Below are 13230 nucleotides of genomic sequence, written 5' to 3' on the forward strand. Positions count from 1 at the left end.
ATCTGTGGATTAATGTATTCTACAGTTAGAATGAGACAAGGTTCATCAACAAATCTAATCCTATATTTTACTTTTAAAGATACAAGTATTGAGAAACCTTATGCACATCTGTACACACGTACACACACACACACACACACACACATCTTATAAGGGCAATGTTATTTAATTTTATGTGTCCTTCCAAGTAATATCAAATGATGTAAAGAACTAAAAACAAATTTATTTATATTTGAAGTGAAAATAGTACAGTTGTAAACTTGGGCACGTTCTCAAGAAGATCAGTTTTAGAAAAACATTAAAATGACATTTAATTCCTTTAAATCTCTCTGCACTTATTTACCCCTTAGAAAGTAAGGTGTTAACATATCCCGGATATATACCCTGGTGTGAGGAATATTACTCAAAAGCACACTTCCAGATGTGCAAAATATACCACTATACACAGCAAATAATTTTTTTCAGAAAGTATTATTTATAATACTATTTTGTTTTCATAGTTATGATTTTCAGACAATTGTGTGATAAAATCTGGTATTTTGTAAAGATTCAGTGCCTTGTGGTCTCATCATGAAGTGTTTGGTAATAGAACTTAGTATTTTAACATTTTGACGAGTTGAAAAATAACTATGCATGAAGAATATAAAGACAGTAGGTACTACATGTAATACCCTGAAGCTATATTTATATATAACAACAGATTCCACAGACTAGCAGAATCAAATATATTTCATCCATATTAATAATCTGTTTAATAGTCAATACCGCAACCCTGAGATTAGTTGACTGCACCATCATTTCATACCAAATTAAGAACTGCAGACTTCAACCATAAATAACAAGCTGGTTGAATTTTTATTTTGTTAAGAATAGCAATAACTGAACAAATAAAACTAAGTGTATTTAAATAAAATGTTTTAGATAGACATAGGACATATAAAATGCTACAGTCTGATAATTTTGGCAATATAAAATGACTAAATATTATTGAATGTATGTGAATTGAGTATTAATAAAGAGTCATTTAGATGGATGAAAATCACATTTTAAGAGACTATCATTTTATATCATTCTATATTGCCCCCAATTCCTTCTTAAAACAAAATTTTTAAATGCAAAACTAAATAAAATAACCTATAAGACAAGAATAATTTATAGAATTTCTCCCCCAATAATAATGTTAGGAGCACACTTTAAATGTAGAATGTGTATTATAAATGTTTTATAACATATTACCTACTACTTTAAAGCTCTCATTGCCTCTATACTTCTATCAAAGAAAAGCCTATACATATAAATAATAATTACAATGAAATAGATCTCCTTGAGTTCCCTTTCAACTACCGTTTATTATTATATAGCCTCTGAACCCAAGATAGGGCATATGAGAATTTTACTTAAATATCAATTTGTTTTCATGTAACTCTGTGAATAATACTATTAAAAAATATCTTCAGGTGATTTTAAGTCAATTATCCTAATTTTGAGTATGTAATCTTTAAAAGAGTACATACACTAATATATACATACATTAGTGTGTATGTGTTTAAGGACATATATGCCTTAGACTATTTTTGACTAATAAGCATTCCCAACATTTTTTAAAAGTCCCCTAAACAACTATTTAATAGTTTTTCTGTTAAAAATTTGATTTGGTCAATCAAGGTAATAATTTAAGAAACAATAGTAAAATAGCTTTTTGTGAAATTGCAGTTTATACTAATTACTCTATGAAGCTTAATTTTAAAATAATTTCAAAGAATTATTTAAATCAAAATAAGATATTTTTATGAAATAATATCAATTTATGAAAAATATGGCTTTATGATATCCTTATGGAATGCAGTTTATAAGTATAAATGAGCAAACATTATTTATCTGTTTTTCCCGCTTCCATTTCCAAAGAAAATAAACATGCATAAGCTGTTATTTCCAGATAATGACTAATACCTCACTTAAAGTTTGACTGTGTTCTAGTCACTCTTTATGAGAAATCAGCTATAAAAAGACCCTGCTCCTGATCTCTTTGAAGTTTATAGACTAATCGAGAGTCTCTAAGCCTGAATTTGATGGCTGAAGTCTGTCTTGAGTGCTTGAGTTCTTATTCTGGATTTGTAGGTGAAGAAACCCTTCATTTCTCCTTACAGAGCTTTATAAACACATTCATTTCTGGATGCCTTTGCCACAGTTGAGTTTAACTGGCTTAGCTCTTTTTTGCTGCATAAGTTACAAATTCAAAGTTTCTAAATTAACATAGACTAAGTGGATTTTACCCTACATAGTGTGGGGTAGTCATCATTTTCCCAGGGAAGGCTGAAACTGTAATCCCACTGTTTGAATCCACAGTAGGTCTTAGGAGAGAGCAAGAGAACCAATGTTATCTGCCTGGGTAAATACCCTCAACAGCTTTCCCATATGTAGCAGTAACTAAAACATTGCAATTATTTCAAGTATGGCTTAAGTGTTGGCTCTTTACACACAACCAATGTACATCAGGATGGTACGACCTCCTTCCCAGTGCCCTTCCAGGTGCAGTTCCTACTCCTTCCTGTAAAAATCCCTGCCCTGCCCATCTGACATTCTTGCCCCATTGCTATCTTCCTTTGTCCTAGTTTACCACTCTCATCATTCAGGTTGCCTTATCGGTTCCTGCAAGGAATTCCTCTACAGCACATCCAGACACACTGAGGTGACTCTACTCCATGACAATGACATGTCACACATACTGATTGGATAAGAGCCTTTGCCTCCTAGACAGTTATGTCCCTCCCCATCTTGCTGTCCCCACCCCCATAGTCATCAACTAAATTGCAAAATAATGCTGGCTAGAAAGTAAGAAGAAAAACAATAAGAATAAAAATTTTTAATCAATAAATCTAACCATGGTGAGACTAAATCATGGGTGTCATTATTTTTCGGACCATTTCTAAGGCTACAAAATTCTTCCCTCATTCCTCAAATTCTAGCTAACTTGTCTATGTATAGATGAATTCATGCAAATCTACTGAAGAAGGCATATAAAAATAATCAACAGAAAAATAGTGATATATTTTTCAATGAAGGTGTCTTCATTGGAAAAGAAATTGAGTATTTTCTTTTACTGACTATAAATCTTGACCTAATTATTAAATAAAACCTTTATATTAAAATAAATTAAGGCTACAACTCAAGGAAATATATTTGAACTATGCTGAAAACCAATATTACCATAAGAGAAAAGGAATTATTATCAAAAGTGAAAACAACCAACCTTTTTTTCTTAAGGGAGGCTCCTCTATTTCTCCTAAACAAAGATAAAAAAAAAAAGATTAGAAAATATTAAAGCACAGCACAATATGACATCACTATTTTTCCCTTTTCTTTTGTTCACTTAAAAATGTATTAGTTTTAACTGTTATAGTCTTTATATTACTTTGCTTCCTAAATACCAGTTTTTAAGTATAAACTTTATGTACATTTATTTAAGATTGTTTCATTTTTATGAATTCAATAAAATCATGGCAGTGATCCAAATTATACATTATAGGTTATATATCATGTTAATTTCAGTTCTCTATTGTTCATCTTGCACTCTTAGCGGCACCAAAACAAATATAATTTCAGGAAAAGTTATAAAAGTACTCTAATAATAAAAGCTTTCTTGGTAGTCAAGGCTGAATACATGATTTCTGATGACTAATACTGATCCTAAAAAATATTATCTAATAGATGGAATCACAATGCTTTGCTATTTTTGTACCCATTCAATGGCAGTTTTTATGTGGTTTGAATTGGCTATTTCCTTTTACTCATTTATATATGAGAGAGCACATAGGTTAGTTGCATAATTTTTATGACACTTAGAATATGTCCTTCTATTCTACACCACCATTTGGTTCAATAAATTTACTCTTTTGATTATGCTTTTAGTAAGATTACTTTCTGCTATTTGACTATAAATATGATTTATGTGTATAAACACATGTATTTTCAGTTTTACTGTTTTTATTTTAACCTTTCTAGAGATAAACTATTATTTTTTCCCAAAGAAGCATATAAATGTGAGTTTGTATCATAGTTTTATAGTAGTGCATAATGAGATTCTCTTTGCTGTAATGCTACATTAATACCAGCATTTAATTTTGACATCTTTGCCATAATGGCAGATAAGCTATAAGATGAAAATCAAATAAAGACCAATTTACTGTGTTTGGCAGCCTGTTGATATGCTTTTAGCAGTCATAAGTGTATTCATTTTGGTTTAGCTTGACTCAAATGCTCGTTTGAACTGAAACTGAGGCAAGCCATTGTAACACATATCTAATATTGGTCTTAGCAGTTAGATATGTCTCTATGTTCTTTGTACCTTTATCCGTGTCTTCATCACCATCATCATCTTCTTCATCAGCATCAGATGAGATGATGTCGGACAACAAAGAAAAGAAGCCATAGATCCAGTCCGTGGTTTCCTCCACAGCATCATGTACAAGTTTTAAAGGATCTGAGCCAATCTTGGCAATAGAGCTTGCTAAAAGTAATTTAAAAAGAAAAAAGAAAAATTTTGTAATCATTTCCAAAGAATTTAAGAAAAGCTCTTTTTACTGATTTATTCTTTTGACACAATAAATATGTCAATTTTAAGATTCTAAATATCTCCTGGGTAAAATTTTTTGCTCAGCAATAGAAATTTTATTTTGCTATAATATGCATGTGTGCCAAGAAAGAAAATGTCCTTGGGAAGTTTATAATCCAAACAAAAGTTAGCACAGGAAGAAATTAGGAATGAATTAAAATAATGTGTATTATATTACCCAAATTGCAAATAAACCCCATGTTATGGATGTTCAGGAATAGAAGAAATCATTTTGGCCCATATTGTATGGGACAGCATCATATGTATGGGATGGCTCTGTAAGTTTTCAGACAAATAACAAGTTCTCCAAGTTAAGTAAGGTAGTCGTGGCTAAGTTAAGACTGTTAGGTCCATTTATTCTAATTTGTGACACCACAGGAAGAATCTGAAATAGTCAAGGTAGTGATCATATCAAGCTCTAGTTGGAATAAATTGGATTTGTCTGTTAGTCATCCCTGTCCATGAAGTAAAAAAGTATTTGAACTGCTAGTAACTTCAATGGATAGAATCTATAATCTTCCCTTTTCTATGTCCTAGGAGATATAAATTGTTTGCAAAATGAAAGATTGAATCATAAAAAAATGCAAGCAAGTAGATTAGAAATTTCCTATATTTTGTTCTTCCAAAGATATGAAAACTGCTCTGAAGAGGCAAGCATAGCCTTTAGGATGTGATTAAAGAGGTGATCTATCTAGAAATATGGTATAAATAGCACCTGATTTTTTAAATCAATCTGTAATTAAAGTTTAGAGCTATGTTTTCTTTAATTTTAAAACTTTTAGCTTTTCAGAGACTCTTCTGTATTTGATATATTTAAGAGATGAGAATTATATCAATGTATTATACTATCTAAAGGTTAAGTATATCAAATTAGGCTTTTACTCTGATTGACATAGAAAGTCATTGAAAGATTTGAGCTCAGAGATGAAGTGATTTGACTTCCTTTGCTCTGTTGAAGACTGAAAGGGTTCCAGGCTGGAAACAGGGAGACATGGATGAAGCCAACTGAAATAATCCAAGAGAAAGATGATGGGGATTTCTATCAAGGTGGTAACAGTGTGTGTGGTGAGATGCAATTAGATTCTGAGTGTATTTGATTGACAAAATTAATAGTAGATGCTTCCAGTGTGGCTTTTTGATGTGAGAGAAAGAAATCCAGGATTACTTCTAGGTATTTGGTGTGAGAAACTGGAAGAAAGGAAATGCCCTGAAATGCGGGAGGACTGGACAAAAACAAGATTCTTGTTAGGATAGGATGGGGTTGGGAGTAGAAAAGCAGCTGACTTTTAGACTTTCAAAATTTGGTTTGCCTATTAGATACTTTCATCAAGATACAGACATTTGTATGGTGCAATGTGATCTACAAAAGAAAAGTTCTACCTGGAGACAGGTACTTCAGAATCTAACGGAAGACAGAAGGTATCAAAGCCATAACAATGAGTGACAGCACCAAGGAAGTTGACCAAGAGACACTTTAACGAATGTCAGGGAGATACGTCAGAGAGATGGGGAGGAGCCAGCAATGGATTCTGAGGAGAGATGACAAGACAGTGACAGGCAGAGCAGGAGTGAGCAAGAAAGACAGGGAGAAGGAACCACGAAAGTGTTATGCAGTAGATACCAGGTAAATAGTTTGGAGGAGGACAGAGTGAACAACTGGCAAATGCTGCAGATAGGTCAAGAAAGTTGAAGACGGAGAATGGATCTTTGGATTGGATGATAAGGATGTCACTGGTGACCTTCAAAGAGCAGTTTCGGTGGAGTACATTCAAGACGAAATAGAAAAATTTGGAGGCAGCGAGTATATTTTTTTGTATATGACAAAGATTGAGTAATACTAGAAGAGGAACTAGGATCATAATGAGTTTTTCTGTTTTTAAGCACTGTTCAAATAGGAAGAATATCCATGGTTTATGATGACAGGAAGATCTCATAGAGAGGGGAAAATTATACGAAGGAGAGGATATCTGGGGAAATTTTAAACTTTATATTCTGTTGTGAGGGATTTGTAGAGCACACAGACCATCCAGTGACCCTAAGGTATAAATTGCTGTTCTCTAGGAAGCCTGTCTCCATGACTCATTGATAATTTACTTTCACTCTTTGCACCCTATTTTACTGCATTCCAGTGAGTTTCATGTGAGCAAGAAATGGCCATTTGAATAGTGAGATTAAACCTTAGAAAAAGGAAATGAAATGGAATTTTATAATTGCGATTGAGGATTTTAAAAGAATCATATGTAAGGAACGGCATTGTTCTGGCACCATTAAAGGCATTTTTAGCACTCGTATATTTTATACCTAATGGAGAAATCTGCAAATGAGATTTTTATGATGAGAATAGATGGAGTCTATTTCTCCATTTCCCTTCTTTCTAAGTGTTAACTGAAGAACTTAATAAAATCCAAGAAAATTGATATCAGTTTAATTATCCTTATGCTTAAATGTACTACATGCACTTTGCAGACATATATATATATATATATATATATATATATATATTGCCTGGCTCTAAAATAGTCAAAGCAGGCTATTTTTGTGAAGTTATTGTTCCTAGCTTGAGATCAGCTTCTGGTTTTCTGATTTAAATAAGATAAGAGTAGTCCTGAGGTTGATTCTTACTATCTCTTTCACACCTCACATCCAAATCCAGATCATATCAATGGAAAAATATTATTCAATGTAAACTAAAACTTTTATTGATGTCTTTTTTAAGGAGATACTTAGGTAACTGTACTTTCTTAGCACTCGTGTTTTCATAAGTTTAATTATATACATGGCAGTGAGGATCATCTTAAAAATAATAGTAGTCAGACACCATCATAAAAACTTTACATGTATTAACTCACATTTTGCTCTCAATAACCCAATGACATAGGCATATTATTTTATACCTTGTTTTTAAACATAGGAAAACTGAAGCACAGATAATTTAAATAAGATACCTCAGGTTATATAGCTAGTAAGTGATGGAGCCAGGTTTTGCACCCATTTTAGGCCACCAAAGCAAGATTCTTCACTATTGCACCATATGCTGTCAAACAAAAAACATAAACTCACAATTGATTTTAGGGTTATGTTTTGGGTGGGGAGATTCTAGAAGGGGTTTTCTTTCTCTTTAAACGAACAAAGACTTTACTGATAGGAACAAAAAAGCCTGGAGCTACTGCAGTCATCTTGTTACCATGAGAACAGTAGCTGGCTCTTTGAGAAAAACAAGGATTAAAACTAGAAAAAAAAAATGAGTCCACAACAACATTGCTAAGGCCTTGAAGTATCCAATGTTGAAATCACCCTACCTTCAGCACTTCTGTTATATGAGATAAGAAGTGTTTCTCAGCATTCAAGTTATTCTTAATTGTATCCAAGGTTTCTCACAGAAAAATATACCACTGAATGCTGAGAAAACTGCTTTAGGTTACTTGTGGTCAATAATTGGAGTTTTGGCACTGATGAAAGAGTGCCAAGAGATACAAGAGAGGCCAAGAAAAGTTTAAAGTAAAATAAGATTTTTATTTGTCCTCTGGTTTTGAAACTAAACTATGCACATACTTAATTTTCTAAATGGGACTATACAAGAGAAATAGTCATTTTCTCTGCTTCCCTTCTAGAGAATCAAGTCCGTAATTTCACTGCTATCTTTGGCAATCAGCCTTACATTCTGTAGGTAATATTTGACCCTTCTTTATTTTTCATATCCTGAGAAACACCAGCAAACAATGATTATGAGCTTGGGTTCTGATTTCAGACTGATAGCATTCAAGTTCAAGCTTCCCACCCAGTGCTGTGCCAACCATATTGAAACAAAAGGAGAATAGTAATAAGCATCCTGCCTTTATTTAAAATGTTGATATTTTCTTCATCATAGGTTTTTGCATTAATTTTGAAAATTTAAATTCTGCATGAAAATATTATTTATTTTGATTATTGAGTATTTTGGAGGACTCCAATTTTGCAGCCATGGTATTTCACTCACTTTTCTCTAGTCCTGGTACTTCCCCAACCTATTAGCTGTATGATATTGAGAAGATTAACTTTTGCCATGTTTATGAAACTTATCAGTGCCTCTGCTTTTCCAAAGTCACTATTCTAAATCAAGACCTCAACCCCCTAGTGCCTGTTACTCCTCTATTCTACCTCTCTGTACTGTAATTTATAACATATTTGATTCTGGCAAACAGTATATATATAGTGGGAAAAAGGATAGTACTCTGTGCTTCCATTTGCTGAACCATAAATGACAGTAAGAATAAAACCACATAAGGATCTATAAGTATTACATGAAACAATGTAGTCAAATCAAATGGTACAGTGCCTGGTAATTAGTAAATATCAATGTGAAGAAATAAGCACAATTGTTGAATGATGAAAATGTTCTTTTGAGCTTGCTACCCAGCACTAATAGTTTCCCCTCCCCTCAACAGGAGGCCTACATATGATCTCAGTTTCTCCCAAAGTCTTCATGTGCTACACAACTGGTGTTTCCAGCATTCTCTGATGCACTTGACACCTAAATTCTGACTGCATAGCATTCAAACCCAAATAATTAACGCCAACCTTAATGCTACCCTCATGCTTTCCTTATGAAAGGAAAGAACAACTGAAAGGTGGAGTCTCTAGATTTGCCCACCTGCATCTATCTGAGCCACTCTACAGGAAGGCAAAAGAACAGGGGTCACAGGAATGTTCTGCCTTTCCGCCCAAGGCTCTGCTTGCAGCTGACAGCACTTACTGGTGTTCCTTCAAGCACAGTGTACATGAACTTTTTGGTATAAAGCATGTGTATTAGTTCGGTTTCATTCTGCTGATAAAGACACACCTGAGACTGGGTAATTTATAAAGAAAAAGAGACTCAATGGGCTCATAGTTCCACATTGCTGGAGAGGCCTCAAATCATGATGGAAGGTGAAAGACATGTCTTACATGAGAGCCAGCAAGAGACAATGAGAGCCAAGTGAAAAGGGAAAACCCTTATGAAACCATCATATCTCGTGAGACTTACCCACTACCACAAGAACGATATGGAGGAAAACAACCCCCATGATTCAATTATCTCCCACTGGGTCCCTCCCATAACATGTGGGAAGTTTGTGAGCTATAATTCAAGATGAGATTTGGATGGGAACACGACCAGACCGTATCAGCATATAGGGCAGAACATATGATTTACTACATATGAGCTAAATGATAATTTAGATAATTATCAATTTAATTTTTATAATCATTTAACTCAAACATATGACAATGCTCCGTAAATGCAGGCTGCTATCAATATTAGCCTGAGATCACTTAGTTAATATGCCCTCATAGCCAACCTTGGTAAGTAAGGTCCATGAAATCCAGATTGCTTTCACTGGAACTCATGAAACAACTAATGCTTGCCCCTGACCTCCCAGAAAATATTCAGATCCAAATATTTGGAACTAAATTGAGGTAAGAATTTTTTTAAATGTTATAAATGCTACCCAACCCAGGAACAAGTAAACTTGGAGTTGCTATATGTACTTCTGCATGGTAGTACTCAATATGAGGTTGGCTAAACAAAACAGAGATTTCTCTTTTACAACAATTATTGAGCACTGATTATATAAGATATCCTAAGTGTAATATGTAATTGTAATATGTAATATGTAATCTAGGTGGTTCTAATTTGGGTATGTGAGGAACGTTCTTCCAAAATATATAGAGGTAATTGTAAGGAAATAATTTTAAGTGACTAGCTTTTCTATTTCTGCAAGTATATATGTATATGAATACCTTTGCTTCTGTTGGTAAAATTTTTATCAAGTTAAGAAAAATTTTAGCAAATTATGTGTCATTTAATGTGTCCTGAGTTACATGTCAATTTTTTCTTAAATTACTGTAAAATTACTTAGTCTTTGTCTTGAAGGTAAACAGATTTTCTCCGAACTTGCACAGTGCCAAATGAAACTCAGATGTGTTTTCTCATCCACATCCCACCCCCTAAGATGGAAAGAAAGAAAACACAGATAGAAAAAACAAATCAAAAATGCTGTCTCCACTAAGTTAATAGGTTTCTTATAGTCAGAAATGTAGCTGAGAGAATACAAAGGACTGTGAAACAATTTGGGCAGAAGGTCTGGCATCATTTATAATAGTCAACTATTTCCTAAGGATATGGGGTAGAAATGCTAATTTAATTTGTTTCTAAAAAGAATTCATTGGAAACAAAAAGAATTAACAGTGAATTTAATAGTCTTCTGAGACTTTGGATCCTGGAGTTTCCAGCATCAACAATACTTGGAACAGATATTTAAGAATAAACAAAAATATGTGCTTATATATTCACAGTGAAACTTGCTGTCTTCATTGAAGTGATGTTTACTCAAAACATTGTTCTTTAAAGCTTTTTAAGTTCAAACAATTTCTCATAAGCTGGGCTACTTAAGTATGTTTGGTTGAATTCAATGATGTTAGAACTGCCATTTAAAATTTTTGTCACCACAGTGGAGGGGGTTTCAACCTCTTAGAGCTAAATGCCTTTTTTCCTCCCATGAATTTATTGCTTTGTTATTTTCTGTTTTATTTCAAACTGAAAGCAAAGACAAAATTAGAGACATAAGTAAAACATCCAAGGAAGTCAATAATTCAAAAATGTTTAATGCAACACCTTTATTCCTCTATATTTAACCCCTAAGATGAATTTATATCGTGCCAGTGGACATTTCTAAAGGTACACTACTGAAATTAAATATTTTTCTATTATTCTTTCTTGAAAAATGCAGGAAGAATAGCTATATTTGTACGTATTGCTTCATTTCCAGAAGCAACACTTGATATTTTGGCATCTGATAAGCCACTTTTGTGGTGACCAAAATAGTAATAATTTATATTCCATGTTTTAAAAATAGATTTTTCACACACAAACATTTTAAGAGAGGCTCGTTTTTTTTTTTTTTTTTTTGAGATCCTCTTTTTATATTTACTTATATTGACACTTTAGAATTATTTAAACTAAAGGGTTGATTCGAGAAGACCTGGCTAACTGATGGCAATTTGAGAGGAACTTAGGTAAAAATCATAGCGAAATGCAGAAGTTGAGGCCAATGAAAATTGAATCCAGCTACTGTGCTATATTCTTTGCATTTGATAATTTTATTTACAGTATATAAGAGTATTTTAAGGATCCTCACATGAATAAAAATGTGGAATTCAAGCTATGGTGTAAAATTTCTTGGAAACTAAATAGTAGATTAAAATAATTTTTTTATTTATTCAACACTTTATAATTTAGCAAGATATACAATTATTGAATAATTTGATTCCAGACTGGGTAATCAGATTGTGAAATAAATTATGAGATGCTTCTATAGAGCACCTTTCAGATACTTTTAGGAAAAGTATGAGGAAACGTCATTTTTATATATTTAAATGCCTTACATTACAAATGAGTGAATACTTTGCTATTGCCATACTTAAGAATAAATGTTCTATTTTAAAAGTAAAAGATTTAAGTTGTTGTATACTATAACCAACAATAAGTCACAATTATATAAGTGATTTAACTTCAAAACTAAGTGTGTGAATAGATTTTCATTCAATACAATTTTTAACATAGAGACATATAAAAGTTGAAATTCCCTGGAGTCTCTTATTTTTATCCTCAATGAACACTCCCCACAACATGATAACATTAAAGGTTAGGTTAATAGGCCGGGCGCAGTGGCTCAAGCCTGTAATCCCAGCACTTTGGGAGGCCGATGCAGGTGGATCACGAGGTCAAGAGATTGAGACCATCCTTGTCAACATGGTGAAACCCCGTCTCTACTAAAAATACAAAAACTTAGCTGGGCGTGGTGGCGCGTGACTGTAATCCCAGCTACTCAGGAAGCTGAGGCAGGAGAATTGCCTGAACCCAGGAGGCGGAGGTTGCGGTGAGCCGAGATTGCGCCATTGCACTCCAGCCTCGGTAACAAGAGCGAAACTCCGTCTCAAAAAAAAAAAAAAAAAAAAAAAAAAAAAAGATTAATACAATTCCTACAGTGCTTCTAATATTAAACTCAGTTGGAAGATTGATTTTACAAAATTTCTAATTGTGATAGAATTTTTTTCCTGTTCTTTTTTCCTGTTCAGTCTCCCTTTCTCTCTTTTCTCCTCCTCCTCCTCTGTCTCTTCTCTCTTCTCTCTCCTTCTCCTTCTTCCTCTTCTCTCTCTCTTCTCTCTCCTTCTCCTTCTTCTTCCTCTTCTCTCTCTCTCTCTTTTCTCTCTCTCTCATGACTTCTGGATACCACCCATATTAGATTACATGGATCAGTCTGTTTCGCTCCTGAGTTCTGTGGTCTAAATGTCTATGCCCCAACTAAATCCGTATGTTGACATCCAAATCCCAAAGTGATAGTATTGGGAGTTGTGGCCTCTGGGAGGCAATTAGGTCCTGAGGGCCAAGCCCTCACAAACAGAATTAGTGCCCTTATAAAAAAGGCCTAAGAGAGCTCACCCTTTCCATGAGGTGAGGACACAGCAAGAAGCCTATGAGCTGGAAAGCAGGTTCTCACCAGACACCAAAACTGCTGGCAACTTGATTTGGAATTTTCCAGCCTCCAAAACTGTGAATGTCTGGGAGGAACTGTGTTATAGGGACTTCCCCTTCCTTCTTT

At 33.7% G+C, this 13230-nt stretch overlaps 1 protein-coding gene across 50 annotated transcripts in view; it reads right to left on the reverse strand.

Annotated features, from left to right (window-relative positions):
- The window catches only part of TRDN (triadin), a 415209-nt gene that overhangs the window by 322657 nt on the left and 79322 nt on the right, over positions 1-13230 (reverse strand). For all 50 annotated transcript variants that reach the window (XM_078370051.1, XM_078370045.1, XM_078370044.1 and 47 more), the window contains exons 3-4: positions 4346-4507; positions 3251-3283 (exon numbers count right to left, since the gene is read on the reverse strand). In XM_078370051.1, the coding sequence (XP_078226177.1) occupies positions 3251-3283; positions 4346-4507 (195 nt within the window). The remainder of the gene's footprint in view (positions 1-3250; positions 3284-4345; positions 4508-13230) is intronic.

Source organism: Callithrix jacchus, chromosome 4 (genome assembly GCF_049354715.1).
Source record: "Callithrix jacchus isolate 240 chromosome 4, calJac240_pri, whole genome shotgun sequence".
NCBI classification, from domain to species: domain Eukaryota; kingdom Metazoa; phylum Chordata; class Mammalia; order Primates; family Cebidae; genus Callithrix; species Callithrix jacchus.